The 19,998-nt window shown below is 33.8% G+C and overlaps 1 protein-coding gene across 1 annotated transcript; it reads right to left on the bottom strand.

The window, feature by feature from the left end:
• Positions 1-478: 478 nt before the first annotated feature.
• On the bottom strand, positions 479-1,919 carry LOC131651541 (uncharacterized). The gene is made up of 2 exons (XM_058921198.1): positions 1,775-1,919; positions 479-1,035 (listed from the first exon to the last, which is right to left on the bottom strand). Exons 1-2 carry the CDS (start codon positions 1,917-1,919, stop codon positions 479-481), a joined length of 702 nt encoding a protein of 233 aa, XP_058777181.1.
• Between the last annotated feature and the right edge of the window lie 18,079 nt (positions 1,920-19,998).

Raw genomic sequence — 19,998 nt, forward strand, 5'->3', positions numbered from 1 at the left:
TTGAATCATAGTTTGAGCCATGGAGCCATGTACTGATTAAAAGTCAACTTCCTAGATGAATTAGGTCAAAAACCCTAATTTGTGCACCAGATGAATTTGGAAGTTGTTGATCTTGGATTGAGTCATCCTTGGACTTGGATTTTAATGAGGTTAATCATTTGAGCATATTATAATGCTTGAACTCCCTTGTGAGTTTCAAAACCCTAATTTGCTTAGTCTCCTTTTGACCAGTCTCGTGTCTTGGAACACAAGCAACAAGCAACAATATTTTTGGTATTTTGGTTAGCAAATAATGTATGCATGATGATAATGATGATGATCCTACCATTTGAAATGGGGTAGGATCCCAGTGGTCAAAAAATGGGGTACAATACATACTATCATCCTTCTTCTTTACCAACAACATTATGGCTCCCCAAGGCGACACACTTGGTATCACATATTTCTTCTCAAGCAGTTCTTCTAGTGGCTTCTTCAACTACGCTAATTCAGATGTCGACATTCTGTATGGTGCCATAGAAACAAGTATAGTACTAGGTATAAGATCAACATTAAATTCCACTTCTTTCTCTAGCGGTACATCTGGAATATCATCTACAAATACTTCAACAAATTCTCGCACTACTTGTAATTCATCAATAGTAGTCTGATTCTCAATGGACAAAAAGGCTATCAATGCAACCACATGAACTTCATCTCTCATCAACTCATTCAACTTTCTAGTAGATAAAAACTCAGCTTCCTTCTCATCATCAGGATTAGAAAACCACACAGATTTGTTATAACAGTTAATATGAACATAGTTGAATTCCGACCAGTTCATACCCAAAATCACATCCAAAATACTCAACGGTAAACAAATTAGATCCACAACAGAGTCTCTATGTAATATCGACAGAGGAGACTTCAGATGTACAAGAGACGTAGTCACCGATCCTTTAGCTGGAGTATCGATAACCATCTCTCCATTCATAAAGGATAAAATAAGACCCAATCTTTTCACACAGTCAGCAACAATAAAACAATGAGTAACACCTGTATCAATAATAGTAATTAAAGGAGTACCTTTAAGGAATCATGTACCTCTAATCAACTAGTCTTCGCTAGATGTTTGGTTCTCAGCTAAAGCAAAAACTTTCCCTCCGGTCTAAGCTCGCTTTGATTTTTGATACTAAGTACTGATGTGTCCTTCATTGCCACAATTGAAACATACGACTGCTTTGCACTTACAATCAACTACCTCATAACTAGCTTTTCCACAACGAAAACACCTTTTCAATTTAGTAGTACACTCGTTACTCTTGTGACTCGGGTTACATCATCTGTAACATCTAGGATTAGCTATTGCGATGTCGTCTAAAGTAATGGTAACCTCACCATGAGTCAGATGGAATGACAACGTCTCTGGGTGCCACCTTTCTGCAAATGACATCAGCATCCCATGATGTATGGTGGAGTACCTGATCTGACAGAGGTCCTTCAGTCTAGAAGTTGTGTGGACATCCTAGAAGCACAACTTCGTAGGCTGCTGCAGAGAGGTAATCTTCCGCCCGTGGTTGTAGATTTTCTGGGGATGCATATCCTGAAATTTTCCAAAGAAAACACTGTTAATAATAAAAAGAGTTAAAAATAATAAATTTTCATTGAGGACAAAAAATAATAAGTCTGAGAAATTCCACCTCTCTATTCCAAACATGTTTGATTGTATGGTCTGCATACCCTGTCAACAGGGGTAAATCTGAAGGACCCCATAGGTAGACCACAGGCGCCTCACGTGCATCAACCTCCTCGTGTAAAAAGTCAACACCATCAGGAGGTGGCACGGTAGACCCAACATCGGCCGAAGGTGGCACAAGAGTAGAAGAAGTAATCTCGACGACGTCTGCGGATGGAAGGCGTCTGTGAGGAACCCTTGCCATCATCTCGATGCCTCTAGGATGAAGAAGTAGATGTCGAAGGTCCTTTTCTATTATGCTCCGGGTGACTATGCATCATGGCCTCATCTGTCACCTCTGCTAGAACGAAGGTGTCAGGTACATCTGCTAGAACGGTAGATCCATTTGTCACCTGTGAGACTACGTGTATCCGTGCACGGCATGCTGTGTAATCCTCCTACGTATAAGTCGGTCTGAGTGGTCGGCCATGATGTATGCATTGTATTACAACTAAAGTCTAGTTAGATACAATTAACTTATAAAAAGCAAAGGAAAAAAATCAAATTTAACTTTGTAGGTGCAAATATGGAAATCTTTCGTAGATGTAACTACGGAAGCACCCAACATTTCAAAAAATTGGGGTTGTTCTGTAGGTGCATGTACCAAACTACCTAACATTTCATTAATTCCATAGATGAACCTACAGAACGTTCAAGAACTTCAAAAATGCAATAATGACGTCTGTCATTGTTCCAGCCACTAAAAAACTCCATTTTGGTGGCTTGATCATCTGTTTTACACATAAAAGGATACCTGCATTATCTCTAAACTATGTTTCTAAAACTAACTAATTATTTCTACACTTAAAAGTGTATTCAAACTCTACTATTGGAAATACTCTAAAATAACTCGAAAACTTACCGATTAAATTGAGTTTTGAAGTTGCTGGAATGTGTTGATTGTTGATGTTGACGTTCACCGCTGAACTCGAGAGAAAGCAATGGAGTTTGGTGGAAGTTTGATTTTTGAGGTTGAGAGAGATTAAGAGAGTAGCAAATGAAAAATGTGAGAATGAGGGAGGAGAGTCTGACGCGAATATAAGATCAAATGCTTTCATAGATGCATAACTGGAAGAATTTCATAGATCCACCTATGAAACAAATGAACTTTTACAAAAAAAAAAAAGGTGCTTTCGGATATATATCTACGGAAGCAGAGGGCATTTTTTGCAACTCACGTGGTGCATAAGAGGCCCAGGGGGTGGATTAAGAGTTTTCCATTATCATTCATATAAAAAATTTCGTTTTATTTTTGGCTTAATGCATCCTATAGTCCTTTAACTTAATTTCATATTTTACTTTAGTCATTTATTTAATAAATGTTCGTTCTTAGTCCCTTAAATATCATTTCGTTAACCACATTGGTCAAGTCCGTTAAATTTTGTCAAAATCTGTTAAGTTGTGTATACGCGACACCTTAGTTGGCATTTGTATAGATGACATAGAATTATTTTATTTTAAATTAAATATTTCTTTCATTAATTAGAAATTTGTTAAAATAATTTATTTTCTCCATTTTCTTTCGATTTTCATTAATCATCAATTTTCAATATATTTCTTTCATCAGTAAAATACACAAAATCCACCACCAAAACTGCTTCTCTCTTATCTTTTCTCAAAGCAAAATCTTCATAAATTCATACATCAATCAACCATGTTTTCCCCTCTCATCTTCAATTGATAACTTCACTTTTCCTTCATTCTTTTTCAGATCTGAAATTTTAATAATCTTTATTATTTATTTGTTTTTTTTTGTTTATAGGTTAAATCAATCACGAAAAATCAATTAGGCATACTCGTTGTAGAAATTTTATAGGTAAACAAACACAAGAACAAGAATCTTAAACTCTTAATCACCACTGGAAGAAGATCCAACCACCGTCTTCCTCCACAACCACCACTCCGCGAATCTTTTCCAGTCGCTTTTCACCTACAACGAACTAAACTCCTTCAACAACTTTAATCAAAGCCGCGAAATCGACAACGACAGATTCCGTTCAATTTACCTCTCTGTGACGGAAATATCGCAATTCATTGGTAGCTTATATTTCTACATTTGTCATTTCTTTATCCCCTCCCTATTTGGGTTTTTGGTTTTTTTGTTTGGATTTATTGGAGAAATGAGATTTTGAATTTCTAAATTTAGGGATTTGTTGGAGAAATGAGATTTTGAATTTCTAAATTTAGGGATTTGTTGGAGAAATGAGATTTTGAGTTTATGGGTTTATGGATTTTTAGGATTACGGGTTTGCTGGTATTTATTTTGATTTGAAGAAATTGTGTTTATGGAGATTTGAAGAGATAATATTGAAGAGAAAATGTTTGTGATGCTAAATGATCCTATATGTTAGAATACATTATTTTCATGATTAAATTGTTGTTTTGGATGGTTTTTTTGTGAAAACTTCGTGATTGGACAAAATGCTGTTTGTAGCAGAATTTTTCTGCAGAATCACAAGCGGGTTTAGCGCAGTCCATTGCACTTACCGCGGTCTGCAATGCAAAGTTTTATATTTTGTGAAATTGAGTTAGGTCTTTGTATGCTTATGATTTATCATGAATTATAGTGAATTTTCCATAATTTTTTGGAATCGTTTGAATAAGTTTTGAATTAATTCTCTGTAATAACATGATACTTGAAATTCCATGTATATATGTTGTAAATCGTGATTACTTGAGAATAATATTGTTAAGCTATGTTTACTGCTTGTTATTGGTGATGTATGGTTTGGTGAGTGTTGTGATGATGTTTTCATGTGGGGTTGGTTACATGGTTATGTGTATGATGTGAAATTCAGGTGTGATTAATGGTGATATATATATATATATATATATATATATATATATATATATATATATATATATATATATATATATATATATATATAAAATTAATATTGAGAGATGGTCTTAATTGCATATGTTGGTCGATAATTGCACATGCATTCATTCAGTGAGAAAGAGACAATATTTAGTAGTTCCGTGAGAGTTATTGACTTGTCACAAACTTAGAGGACTGGTTTGAAGCTTAGAGGACACGCTTATTGGTGGTTATCTGTCTGAGAGATGGACGCGGGTAATCCGCTAAGGATAACATTGGTACCATATACATTTGCATTGAGTCGCTTTTGGAGTCATATGTGTCGATGTAAATTGTGTTTTAGTGTGATTATGTGATAATTGTGTGATTGGTATCTTGGTGATAATTGTAAATGATTTACTTGATTACATTTAATCCTTCGAGCCAAGTTGTACATGTGAATATGTAATATGTATTTATGAAGTGTTAAATACATGTATACTTGAAGTGTGTGGAATTTTTTATTGTATGTGATATACATTGCATATTATTATATATTTCTATTATGATATGAATTCTTACTCTTATGGTGAAATGATGCTTTATACGACATCACTCATGTACCAAGGAGTAGAGGCGCTCATGTGCTTTACGAGGATTTAGCCGAGGAGCTTTTCTTTCGTTTTATCGTTTTCCTAGGTAGAGACAGTCTCATGCTCTGGTTATGTAATACTTGAGGGTTTTATGTTTGATTTCATGTTTATGTTTTGAGAGATATTGTATTACTCTCTTTACATTTGGGATATGTTGAGATTTTGTGATATGTGACCTTAGTGCCTAATGCTTGTATGATGGAGTTACTACATTGAGATATTGTTAATGGTGTCATTCTTATTATTCCGCTGTGATGTTCATATGAAACATGATATTCAAATGTGTGTTATGAACATGACCAAATGTCTCGTGATGTTCTGTTTTCGTTGTAATTTTGTAATACATGTGACACCCTCTTTGATATGCATGCTTTTACACTGATTATGCAATATAATTGCCGCGGGGATTAGAGGGTGTTACAATTCTCATCCCCAAAATAGTCAACACTTTGTAGTTTCCATGACACAGACTCACAACTAAACAATGACCACCAATAATACCCTTATGGTGAATAAACTTTACATTGTAAGATGACAAGCAAACCATGTCGCTACAACAACTCACAAACAGCCAAAAGGGAAGCATAACAACAAATAAAGAAAGCCAAATACAAGACTCAAAGTTAAGTAATGTGCAACTCATTGAGTTAATTTTTTTGTATAAATATTAATTATCATTACACCTAAGGCACAAAGTCGAGGAAACATTACATAAAAAAAGACAATACAAAGAAGAAAAGGAGCGGTCAAGGGCTATAGTAGAAAAGGAGAAACACCTAGAACCATGCTTCAACTTGATTTACAAAAGGCATATGGAATGGTAAGCTGGACTTCTCTTGAAAACATAATGTATGAAATTGGTATCCCTCCTCTTTTCATCAAGTGGATTATGACAGTGGTCACTAATGTAGCTTATGTTTTCAACATCAATGGTGTGATGTCCAAGCCCCTCAAAGCTTTTAGAGGAATTAGACAAGGGGATCCTATATCCCCCTTGCTATTTGTCCTAATGATGGAATATTTTCATAGGCTCCTAACTAAAATGCAGAAGCACCCAAATTTCCATCATCATTCCAAGTGTAAAAAGTTGGCCATAACTGACTTGATTTTCGCAGACGATGTTTTACTTTTTTGTAAAGGTGATCACAGTTCAGTGGAATTGCTTCTCCAAACTATTACTACTTTTTCTGCTTCCACAAGTTTGATTATTAATCCCCATAAATGCAAGGCGTACTATGGTGGAATGGATGAGATGACTAAACTTGATTTGCAAATGCTCACCAAGTTTGATGAAAGCATCTTTCTGTTCCGTTACTTAGGGGTCCCCCTCTCAAGTAAGCGTCTTACTATTGCTCATTACCTCCCTCTAATTGATCGGATTCTTAGCAAAGTGAAACACTGGATCTCTAAGCTTCTTAGCTATGCTGGGAGATTTCAATTAGTTAGAAGCGTTTCGTTTGCCATTGCTCAGTTTTGGATGCAATGTTTCCCGCTCCCTAAATTTGTTATTCACAAGATCAAGGCACTAGTACAAAAATACCTTTTTAGCAGAGGTTGTTAAGTCAGTTCACCTACCACCTGACTTAAGAAATGACGCGGTGGCAATTTTGTAAATATTTGTAACTTTGTTAGGTCGGGTGTACTTAAAACTCACTTAACAAAAATTAAATAAAAAAAACATATTTCATATTGAAGTTCTTAAGTCGCTTGTGCTCTTTAACTGACTTAAGAAGTTTATTTATTAAGTCAGTTGTCGTTCACCTGACTTAAGATGTTTTAATTATTTTTAGTACCTTTAAGGAATCGAACCCGATTCTCTTGGGAAAACAATTTTATTTGTCTCTAATATAAGTTAAATAATTTTAGAATAATAAAGTATTTGTTATACTTACTGCACTTAGAATTAGTGGTTAGATTATTTTAAATATAAAAGAGAAAAATAAAATAAAAACAATAAGTCCCAAAAAAAAAAGATGTGTTTATATTCATTGAAGCCAAATCAGCCGTTCTCTCAAAAACCTATTCCAGTCGGACCTACTGTTCACGCCCAAAATCGCGAGAAACAAAACCTAACTTTGAGCGTGCTTCGTTTTCTCAAAATCACACTACGACGGAAACCCTATCCTCGTGCGTCGTGCTCTTAGAGTTTGAAAATGCCAATGGGAGTCGTTAGAGAGTTTCGTTTGAAAACTAAATCCATCAATATTCCTCTTCCTCTCCGTCTGTTGCTGCTTCTCGATCTTTATTTATCCTCATCTCTCTAATCTCAACAGAACCTCCACAATCTTCGACCATGGAATCTCTTCATGGTTTACTTGTTTCCAGCGGAACTTCCTCTTCATCTATTCCATCGCATCGGGTTCATTTTCTTCCTCAATTTAACACTATTAGGTTTTGTAGAAAATGTGAAAGATCAAATTATGAAGGTTCATTGTTTTCTTAATTTTTGTTATGAAATTTTATTTGTATGTGTTGTTATTTTTAAATTTGTTTCGTTTTGGGACTGACTAGTGAATTTGATTTTGTTTGTAATGATTAGTTAGTAATATGCTAATGCTTTAGATTGGATGTGTGAAGTATTAAAACTCTCTTATTACTTTTTGGTTTTCTTTTTCTTTTTAGGCCTCTAATTTTCTAACATGCTGAAACTTAAACCTTGCTAGTGTTTTTTTCGTTCGATCCAGTATGCTTTGGAGTAGCTGTTTTATTTTCGTTACATTGCAAAGTTCCATATATTTATAAGTAGATGATGTTTTCTTATGTGGAATTCTTTCTGCTAGAATTTATGAACTTAAATATGTGCTTGAAAGGATTGTATTCAATTGAGTAGTCAATTGAGTAGGGTATTTCTGAACTCCCATAGGTAATTGTAACAAAAGAAAGCTACTACACACATGAACAAGAACCATCCAAAACTATAAGATTTTGCACTGCCACTTGTTGCACCCCAATTTTTGACCTCTGAGATCCCATCATTTTCTAAAGTATTATGATCATTATCATTATCATTTATCATTATCATTTATCATCATGCATATTTTTATTTACTAACAAAAAAATAAAAAGAAAAAAAGTTTGTTGCTTATGTGTTAAAAAGACAGGAGAATGATCAAGAGAAAGCTGAAGAATTAAGGGTTTTGAGGCCCACAAGAGGTTCAAAATTCTCTCAAGATTCAAAGGTTCCTTCAATCAATATTCAAGTCCAAGGATGGCTCAGTTTAAGGCAGACAACTCTCAAGATCGCCAAAAGCGCCAAATTAGGGTTTTGACCTAATTTCACCAGAGGATTGACTTTTAATCAGGAGATGATTCCAAGACTCAAAATATGATTCAAAGGCCTTCAAATCAACATTATAGTCCATTCATGTCATTCAATTGAGGAGAAGACCTTGATTCATTGAAAGATCGCAAAACTGCAGTTCATCGAGAAAAAGTCAACTACAGTCAAAAATCAAGATTTTTGGTCAACATCAATCATTTGAAGTAATATTCACTATTTGATCGAGGATTGATCATAATTCATCAAGAAAAGTTCAGAAATCAACAAAACTCAAAATTGCAAAATTAGGGTTTTTTACCTAAAAGTCAACTGAACTTTGACCGACCATAACTCTCTCATAATTTATCAGAAAAATTCCAACCAAAGCTCATTCTCAAGGAAATTCAATTCTCTACAACTTTGATGTTGGGACCAAGGTCAAGAAATGCTTCCGCCTAAGAGATATAAGCCAAAACATTACAGGTCATTTTCAAAGTCAACAAAAAGCAGTTTTTTGTCAAAGCCCATATCATCAAGTTAACTTCTCCAAATGCAAAAACACTTCCAAAGTGGCTTGTAGAGGACATCTTGGGCTTTCCAAAGAGTACAAGAACACTTTCATAGGATCAAAATTGAGGGAGATATGCCTTGATGAAGTTCACCTTTTTTGGGAAAATGCATAAAACAAGTAATGACCAAAACTTGATTCTTTTTCAAAAAGGCCAATTATTTTGTGATTCAATCTTGATTCCCATATGTCTAAGGGCATCCATGACCTATCCATGGTTCATGACATTTTTATTTCATTTTTGTTGAATTTTTATTTATTTAAAAATTTAATTAAAATGAAATAATTTTAAAGATATTATCAAAAGATGCTTAAGTGATGTAAGGCATGACACAATTCATCCCAAAAATATCTGATATGATCATTGGCTAGAGCTTTGGATCAAAAGGAATCAAATTGCCATCATTACATTTTTGGAAATTTTGAAATTTCTTCATGGCCAAGCAATTCAAACATGACCTCATCAAGCTCACCTCACTCTCTACCACTTGAGATCAGTTTTCCTATAAATACAGAAGCAACTCAGAAGCAAAGGGGACCAATGGACAAGCAAAGAAACCTCTCAAAGAATTCAAAATTCTCAAGAAAAATCTCAAAATAAAACAATTTTCGTTTTCATATTTCCACACCCTTTCAAGTTCTAATAACCACTTCAATCTCTTCCTGGGATAATATAGGGTAGGTCCATGTAATCTCTAAGCCATGAACATGTTCATAATACATATATCATGAACATGTTCATCATCCATGGTGTAATTTTCGTTTTATTATTATTATTGATTTTTAATGTGAAACAATGATACTAACATGTTCCTGAGAATATTTAGAGTAATTTTGAACGTTAGCATGAAGCTTTAATGGCCAAAACCAAGAGAACCATGTTAAAACACCATGTATGAACATAACCATGGCCAAACTCGAAACTCATAGCTACGTTGCTCAAATGGAAAAACTAACACCGCTATCATGTTTAGAAGGGTCAAATTAGGTGATCTGGGTGGCCCTTGTTTTTTTCCATCTTCATATTGTAGGTCGTTCAAGAGTTTTAAATTTCGAAGGAAAAATCCGCAGGAAATTCCGCAGGTAAATCTGCAGCAAAATCCGCAGGTAAGAGGTTGAAGAGGATGAATAGTAAGTTTGAAAAGTTGACTGCTGCGTGGCGCTTCTTTATTGGGCAGTCAGCACGCGTGGGCCCAGCCAGAATATTAATTTTTCCTTGGATTCGGTGCACTCCATCCACCATCATATCATGTACACTCTCTCTCACAGCCATTAGATCATTCTACTGATTCATCCAACAGCCCTGGACACGCAAGCACACCATGGTCCACCACAAGTTAACCACACAGGATCCAGTTTGTTTTAATTTTCTTTATATTTTCTTATTTAATCTATTTTCTTTATAAAATTAATTAAAAATACTTTAAAAAACCAAAAAAATATTTTAGTTTCAGTTTTAAGTTTATAAAATATTATTTTATTTTTTAGCATAAAAATATTTTATTTTTATTTATAATTTATTTATTTTGCTTAATTAATTAGTAATTATATAAATATTGCTTTTTTAATTATTTTTAACCAATCAAAAAAACTCCAAAAAAATATTTTCCTTTTAAATTTAGGTTTATATTATTATAATATAATATTTGACATAAAAATATTATATTTTTATTTATAATTATTTATTTTGCTTAATTAATTAGTAATTATGTATATATTTGCTTTTTAATTATTTCTAACCTATCAAAAATTTCCAAAAAAAATAATTTCTTTTGTTAAATTAGGTTTATATTATATACTAATTTTATACATAATTAGATTTATTTTTATCTTTAAGTTTAATTATTTTTATAATTATTTGTTTAATTAACTTGTTAATTAACTTAAAATCAATTCCAAAAAATCACAAAAAAAATGAATTAAGTTTAATTTGTTTTATATTTATTTTTGTATATTATTTGATATTATTTCTTATCCTTTTTTCTTTGTCCCGACTTGGAATTAAAGATCAAATATGGCAGAGATTGTATGCAGTTGATTTAAGACTTTTGGAAATTTATCGTGTAGTCGCTATGATTCTATCAAGCTTCTGATAAATTTTTATTAACTTTAAATCCGAGATCATCATTCACTCACCATCGATCTTCACTAACATCGTGGATATACTTGACTAGCTTCAAGATGATTCACGTGCTAACATACTAACAATTAACTTTAAATTCCGCATTTTATTATATTGTTCTTTATATTTCTTGCTTTATACTTTATTTTATCATTCATCATATTTATGTTTATGTTATTTTCTCTTTGTCCATTTGGACATATTATTTATATTTCTGTTATTTTTTCTTTGTCCATTTGGACATATTATTTATATTTCTGCTATTTTTTCTTTGTCCATTTGGACATATTATTTATATTTCTGCTATTTTTTCTTTGTCCATTTGGACGTTTATATTCCGCTATTTTCTCTTTGTCCATTTGGACGTTTATATTCCGCTATTTTCTCTTTGTCCATTTGGACGTTTATATTCCGCTATTTTCTCTTTGTCCATTTGGACGCTATGTTTATGTTTCCGCTATTTTCTTTTTGTCCACTTGGACCATACTTTACTTTTATGCTAAAACACTAATAAACAACAAAAAAACTAAAAAAAAAACGCTTAAGGTTCTCTCTTGGACTACTGGTTACTATCCCTATCATTTTGGAGATTCGGACTTATGGACTTAGTGCCTCTGGACCCTTATTCTGTTATTACTCTGTGGTTGTTCTGTCTGGCATTGGATTGTTGTCTGTTTGCGTATGCAGGTATTTCCTTGAAAGTCCTTGATGGTTAATTCCAAGGCATTGAGATAAGGATTTTACCCGAAAACAGCCGTTACTCTGCCCGATTTTCATCAAAATTTTAATATGCTTAATGCAAAGTGGTGCTAAAGATAATAAGTTCATCTGGATCCCCAAGTGGTAATGCGTCGGTCAACTGTTGGTTTCTTATTTTGGTCAGATCATTCTCTCCTTAAACTTTTATTTTATGCACTAGGTTAGCCTCTTCATCTCCTCCACTTCTTATATTTTCAAAATCTTCTTCCTTTTTCTCCAAAATCTTCTTATGTTTGTAAAACGTTTTTTTAAAACCTTTCTTAAAAATGTCTTTTGCCCTTAGTGGCTTTTCTGCAAAAGTTTAGACACGATTAATTGTTGTAGTGAGTTGCGATACCCTACGATTTTGAAATTGATTGATATAATGAGATCTTTTCTGCGTGAGAGAGCTAGTGGCATACTCGTTGATTTTATCCGAGTTGGAGCCCTTCTTTCATTAGCGATGCAAAGAACTCATTTGTTCTCATGCTCAAGATCAATGGCCGAGTATTTCTCTCCTACGATGATAAAGTGTTTATTCGTTTTTTTTAAAACCGTTTTCCCTTTTAAGCGGAACTACATTAGCTCTGACTTCTCCATTGCACCGAGGAGGTATGTAGGCACAAGGCTTAATGTCTTGTCGAGCTTATTTTAAAAATCAAACAAGAGCAAAAGTGATCTAAGCAAAACTAAGAGCCCATGGATAACCATGGATACAAAGGGTGCTTAAAACCTTCCCTTTGTATAACCAACCCCCCGAACCCAAAATCTGTCAAAAGGTCTTTTTTCTGTTCTTTTATGCCTTTCCTAAATGTAGGATAAAATAAAAGTCGGTGGCGACTCTTGCAAAAAAATAAAATATAAAATAATAAAAAAAAGAGAGCAAGGAGTCAGTTCGCAAAAACTGAGTTTACACCACTGATCCACAAAACGATTTACAAGTTGAAAGGAAGGTCTTGCCTACTGATTCATTAACTCATTTAGTTTTTAGAAACCAATAACCCTTTGCTAAGTCAAATTATTAATACTAAAACATGGATAAACAATAACTTTCCATTGACTATTTTGGTCAATAACATACATAACTAATTTCTTTAGACTGGCAGTTTATATAACTTGGTCGCTACATGTATTTGTTTGAATACGTAACTCATTTCTGAATATTGTAACTCTTCCTATTGTGTCTCTAGAACTGGTATGATTAGGTTATGTCATGTTGTCAGAAAGCATAATGGAGATCTTCCTAAACTAACATCAAAATCACTTTGTTAGGTACAAAGACAATTTCACATATAATCCAGAGACAACTTTTGAATCCATGCTTGGTAATATTTTCATAAAGCTTTTAGAGATAAATATCTAAGAACAACTTTTGAATCCATATTGGATTTTAAACATAGTAGTATAAGTGATCAATTATGAATGCATGAAACATTAATACTAATTCAATTCTTCCTTTTTCATTTTAATATGGTGCCATGTGATCAAATGATAGTTGATAACAAACGAGTAATTCAACCCTTATTGTCAAATATTTCCTCCTCTCAAATTCAAACACATATAATACTAAGTGTCCCACGGAATTAGTGCAATTGAAAGAGATTAATTTATGAATTGTTCTAAACTGTTTTTGGCTCACTTCCGGCAACTAGCCGTTATATAGATGGTATAAACAAATTGACTTTAAATGGAGTAGATAATAATATTAATATATCATATTTTAGATGTTGGAATAAAAGGTGAAAATAATTGGATTTTTTAACCCAAAGTTCTTTCAAATTAATCCCAGCAGCCACACCCATCCTTGCCTAATTAAGGTTAAGAAAAAAGATTGAATGAGTTTACTATCACATGCATCATTTGGTCAATGTTGCTAACCTTATGCTGTATGAAAAAAATGTTGTTGTTGTCATTGTTAATGTTTATTAATTGCTTATTTTCATCCACTCACTACACAAATACACGCATCTGTGCCACAACACACTAATGAGTTAGGCATACAGTTGAATGGAGTTGGAACATACAAAATCCACTAAATCTGTGTTATGAACCCTCACATGTAACGGAGTTAGTCAATATTGCGAGTTTTTCAGCCATAATCCGCTATAACGGTGCTGTAAAGCGGCCGATATGGCGGGATTTTTGTTGTCAATTATTAGTTCTTAAATATGGATTGTTTTGTCTCATAGTGTAGTATTAGTGGGGCTTGTTTCAGGTTTTTGTGTCAACAACAAATGTTACAAAACTGGTGCCAACTTTGTGTTACGTACATTTCATCTTTGCTCTTATTTGATGTAATTGGCTTATTGTTCTTTCTTGTTTTGATATGAAATTCTTAAACTTCAGAGAGTTCTGGGCCATCAATGTAGTGGTAGAGGTTTAATTCATTGTTAAGGTTTTGAATCATGATTCATGTTAACAGAAAAACTTATTTGGGTGGGGACTACCCGCCCTGTCTGCCTTCAAAATTTCTGGCGGAGATTAGTCATCGTTAAAGAATGGGGAATACTTTGCACCTATCACATGAGTATTAGGAGAAAAAATAAAGTGGTTTAATTCCTTCCAATTCTTAGGTGAAACTTACCAACAAGAGCAATGGTTGTAATTTAAATATAGAATGTCACAAAATGGTTAAATTTCATCCATAATACGTATGCACAATTTTGCTAACTTTTTCATCTGATTCTTATGATTGCAGAATTCACCTTGTAATATATGTTGTATGCACTGCTGCTTGCATTGGTGTGCCTTGTGTCAGGGGAACAGGGAGATGAAGGGAAGGCTCTCGGACAATAATTTTTTAGAAATTACCATTGCAAACCCTCCTCCCATTCAAGAGTTGAATTCTACTGACGAAAAGGAAAATCATGAGATATCGTTGGCTAACGACAATAAACACATTACTTTGGAGATGCATAAAGAATCTGCAATAAATCTTTAGACATCAAAGCCTGCCTGACCTATATATTGGACTACATGAAGGTATACATCAAGAAGCTATTATCAATCTTGATATAGTCGTTGGATATCAGTGGTGAGCTATCCACCATCTATTAGGTTTATGATTTAAATTCTGCTCACTAGAATTCCTTGAATGTTGTGCCTGCTCATTTGAAATAATGTAATTATTGTTGTTATTCTCCTTAAAACTCAGAGAAACCATGTGTTAATTTTGTTCCTTTAACAAGTTACTATTGTGCTCCTTAGAATTAATTTAGCTATGAGTTAAATGTTGCTCCTTAGGATTCCATGATATTTGTTGTACTTGCTCCTTTGAATTGTTGAGATTGTTGGTTTGCTCCTTAGGTACTTATGCGGTATGGTTTTGGATTTCCTCCGTAAAGCCGCTGTATAAAGGCTCCTTAGAATTGCCTGTAGTAAAATGGGCTTGAAAAATAAATCCAACTTGTTAGGTCGGTTAAATATATCCGATTTAAGAAATAATTTCTTAAGTCGGGTATAAATGCTATAGCTGCTTTCTGAAAACTAGACTTATTAAGTCGGTTGAAACTTAACAGACCTAATAACAATTTCTTAAGTCAGGTCCAAAACCGACTTAAGAAGACCAAACTTCTTATGTCGGCAAATCTTAGGTCAGGCCCGGAACCGACTTAAGAAGTCGTTTTTAACCGACTTAAAAAGTGTTTTTTCTACTAGTGAGGCCATTTGTCGTTCTTTTGTGTGGGCTGGTAGTATGGATATCAAGAAAATGAGCCCAGTGGCTTGGGAGTCAGTTTGCAAACCGTGTTATCAGGGTGGTTTTGATATTATCCATTTGACTGTTTGGAACAAAGTTTGCTTATTAAAATGTTTATGGAACATTTGCAGGAAATCTGACAACTTTTGGGTTAAGTGGATTCATATATATTATTTGAAGAATGCTAATATTCTTACCACTCAGAGTAAACCAAGCTGGTCCTGGATGATGAAGGGTATTATGCAGCAAACTGATCTTATACCGACGATCCAACACAATTGGGATACTATGATGCAGAGTGCTTGATTTCAAATGAAGACATTATATAGAGACACTCTAGAAGACAACATCGGAGTGCACTAGAGATTTATGCTCAAGCATAACTATGCGAGACCTCGTGCGTGTGTCACTCTGTAATACGGTGGGAAAACTAGCCTTTTTAAAATGTTGCGGATAGCAAGAGTCGCCACCGACTTTTATTTTATCCAATTTGGAAAGGAAAAAAGAATAGGAAAGACCTTTTAAAAAGACTTGAGTTCGGGGGGTAAGTTATACAAAGGGAATGTGTAAGCACCATTTGTATCTATGGTTATCCATGGGATCTTAATTGCTTAGCTCACTTGTTTTTGTTTGATTTGTTTGAAAGTGTAGTGTGTGATCAGAAAAAACAGTTTGTAAAGAACCTGACTTTGTAATGATTCATCATTCGAATATATACAAAGTACTTGTCTTGAAAAGAGTTTTTGAAAAGCGAGGTGTGAAAAGCATTTGAAGGTTTGAATTGTTGTGAGCAAGCAATTAGGAACTACCTACCCTAAGTTTGTAAGGTCTATCTTGTTCGTTTCATTTCGTTAAGGGAAAGAGACTATCCACACCATTAGTTAGTGGGAAGTTATTTCATTGGATGTATTTGAGACATCGAAGGGTCATCGAATAGTCATAGGGCTATCCATACCATAAGGAGGGTAGGAAGTCTATTCATTGGATGAGAATAGTCATAAAGGCAACAAGTAAGGATACCTTACAATCGGAGGGACTATCATCATTTAATCGAAGGTAACATCGAGGGACGAGATCATTTTATCGTAGGCAACTCGAAGGGACCATGATCTTTATTCTGAAGGGACTATGACGATTCTTGAATCGAAGGCAACAGGTGCTAAGGTATCCCTAAGCTCGAGGGACTTGACTATTATTCGAAAGGCAACAGAAGAGAGTGTGTGCGAAGTGTGTTGGATTCAAATATATTATTTATCTTGGATTAAGTTATCTAGAGATTGATTTTAAATATTTCCATACAATCCTAAGCATACATCTAAACAGTTATATCAGCAGTTTATATGTGCGGAAAATAAAGTGCGGGAAAGTAAAGGCCCTAATTACTATTACATCAAAAATCGAATGAGCGACCTATACACCTTCTAGAATTTAAATGGGAGAAATTAAATGACATAATTAAATAAACAATCGTGCGACAATCATAGAGTATGAGATGAGAAGAGAAAGTCGCGTATTGGGAAAATTAAGGGTTGGAGGTATTTGTGGTGATAAATCCTAAATCTTAAAGGTTAACCTAAAATTAGATTAAGGCTAAATAAATTATAACCTAAAAATAAAATTGAGGTGTTAGAAAGTATAGGATAAGTATTTCTAATATCGTCTCCTCAGGGATTGATGCGATATTATCGCCGTTCTACAGCTTAGTGTATTTTGAGTTAAGATTCTGGATGTTTTTAGTGTCATGAAAGATAAATCGCATGAAAAGAAATTAAAGACAATAATTTAGGATTTAAAAACGGTTTGGTAAAACTGTGTCAAGATTAGTTTTTGTTAGCTTGCTTTTGTATATACTCTGCTGATCATGTATATGAACATATCAATGATTAATATAATCACGTATCCTCTCGATACTGTTTATCTCTAAAGCAGTATCGTGATTGTTATTATATTAACCGTCAGATGATCTCTCACGCCGACAGTTGACATAATAACCTTTAAAGTTTGATACAAGTGATTATCAACTCACAAATCTATCTCTAGAGTTTGATTATTGATAGATGAATACCCTTTTGGTCAAGATCTGAAACATATCTCTCAATAGTGTATCAAAACAACATATAAACATAAATACAAAGATATTCACCATATATTAATCACCAATAAGGTTCATATAAAAAAGATCAAGCTAAATACATACTCTACAAGCTAACTACCTCTAATCTTGACACATGAGGAGTTTATCTATCCATAGCTTCAACAACAAACATCAACACAAGATCTCCTAGCATAGAAATTCAAAGATGATGAAGAAAAATGCTTGAGAAATCTTGAATATTTATGAGTTTTTCTTTCCTCTTCTCTTGCCCTAGAGTGTATGGTTGGTAAGAATCAAAAAGAACAAGATAAGGATGTCCCAAAATATCTCTAAGTGCCTAAAAGTAGCCACTTGAAAAAGTACCGCCGCTTAGCGCCCAGACTGCCGCTAAGCGGAGAACCAAAAATATCTGCTTCCACGCCGGAGGCCGCTAAGCGGGCTGAGGCCGCTTAGCGGAACTTGCTGAACACAAAATTCCTCTCGCTTCTGGAAAGCGCGCTTACACGCCGCTAAGCGGCCCTTGCTGAACAAGACTTCTTCATTGAGCCTCCAAACTTGCTCCAAAATGCATCCTTACCTCCTATTACTTCCCAAAATGCATAGAACCTACAAAAAACATAAGAAAAGCTTATAAATACTATATTTACTACTAAACTCGATTTTATTTATTTACACGATTACGAACCGAAATTAAATAGAAAAGTAATGAGAAAAGTTATCAAAATACCACAAAAGTTTATCAACAAATATCCACATTTTGGATTCTAACAACTCTCCCCAACTTTGACCTTTGTTTGTCCTCAAACAAGAACAACTCAACAAGCACAAACAAAATAATATTTACAAGGTTAGCAACATAAAGAGAATGGTTCAAACTTGACTTACATGCATGCTCCATAACCATCCCTTGCTTGTACAAGATCAAAACATGAATATGAGCTAGGTTCTAAATACAAACACTTCACCACACTTGCATTTATCAAAATGATGTTCAAACTTGAATCACCTACAATCAACTTCAAAAATGAAGGACAAAGTGCTATAATCATGTTAGCACAAGGGACTTATCACTCTCCCTAGAAATTATGCACATTCAAGACAATTCATACATTCATCTAAACTAAGTAACAAAAGTGATAGAAACAAAGATCACGAGGACTTTTTCGGTTGTAACTTGGCTTGGTTCCAAACAAGTGTCATTTCTACATGGCCAATGAATCAAAAAGGGACAATTGCATGAAGAGCATTTATTCAATCACACTATTTACACAAACATTCTTATTTCTCCCTTTTGACTTTACAACACTAATCACTACAATGCATTCTTTCTTTTATCTTTTGATTTTTCTTAACATTGTAATTTTTCTTTTCTTTTTCAATTCTTTTTTTTTTTCTTTGTTATGAATGCATTGTTCTATTATGCCACCATTTCCCTTTTTTTTTTCTTTTTCTCAAGTAAACTCCTCTCCCCAACTTTGAACAATTCAATAATTCAACACAATTATGCTCTTCATTTAAGATTTAAGTGCAATAGGGTTAAGTGTCTACCAAAGAAAATATTTTCCAAGTGAGTCAAAAGTTTTCTTTCTTTGCTTTTCTTCAACAAACTCAATAAGGGAGTACTTACTAGCTTGTCGGTTCTCATTCGACTCACTTGGCAAAATCAAAATTTAAGGCTCAAAATTGGTTTCAATTGATCACACTCTCACAGGTGGCCTTTTGGAAGGTGGTTTTTCTCGTAATACAAAAAAAAATTGCCTCGATCACTTCTAAGTTCTAACACTTTAAACAAAGCAGATTAAGCATGAATCGTCCCAGTTAACACCAATTGCTAGCACACACAAAAGTTTCTAGTACACAATGAAAAGTCCTCTCACTTATGTAGTTATGTCCTAACTTGATTCAACTATGAACAAAATCTTTCAAATGCAAAGTGATGACAAGTTTTTGTATAAAGCACCTAATCATATTCACATTAATATCTACAAAGCAAGAAAATCGTTACCTTAGCATGCACCGCATCAAGAGCATTATCATCACCATCCAACTTTGATGTTACAACTCTTTGATGAGACTTTGCTTGCTTGAGTTTTTCTATTCATCACAAGGACAAACAACAAAAAATTTCTTATGATTACTAATATTATATTAAAACATAATTACTACTATTATATTATTAATACTATTATAATATTACTAGCACTCTATTGTATTTACTATAACTATATTATATGACTACCCAAACTTAACACTATAACAAAAACACAAAATATAACACACACCTAATATGATAATATATTAGAGACAAATTGCCAATGGAAAATGCCTCAAAGATGTCTTAGTAGCACCATT

Source organism: Vicia villosa, linkage group LG2 (assembly GCF_029867415.1).
Source record: "Vicia villosa cultivar HV-30 ecotype Madison, WI linkage group LG2, Vvil1.0, whole genome shotgun sequence".
NCBI classification, from domain to species: Eukaryota; Viridiplantae; Streptophyta; class Magnoliopsida; order Fabales; family Fabaceae; genus Vicia; species Vicia villosa.

Coding starts and splice junctions, on each gene's coding strand:
- LOC131651541 (XM_058921198.1), bottom strand. CDS start 1,919: ATGGCAAGGGTTCCTCACAGACGCCTTCCATCCGCAGACGTCGTCGAG. Junction 1,036..1,774: donor ACACGAGGAGGTTGATGCAC/GTGAGGCGCCTG, acceptor TTATTGATACAG/GTGTTACTCATTGTTTTATT.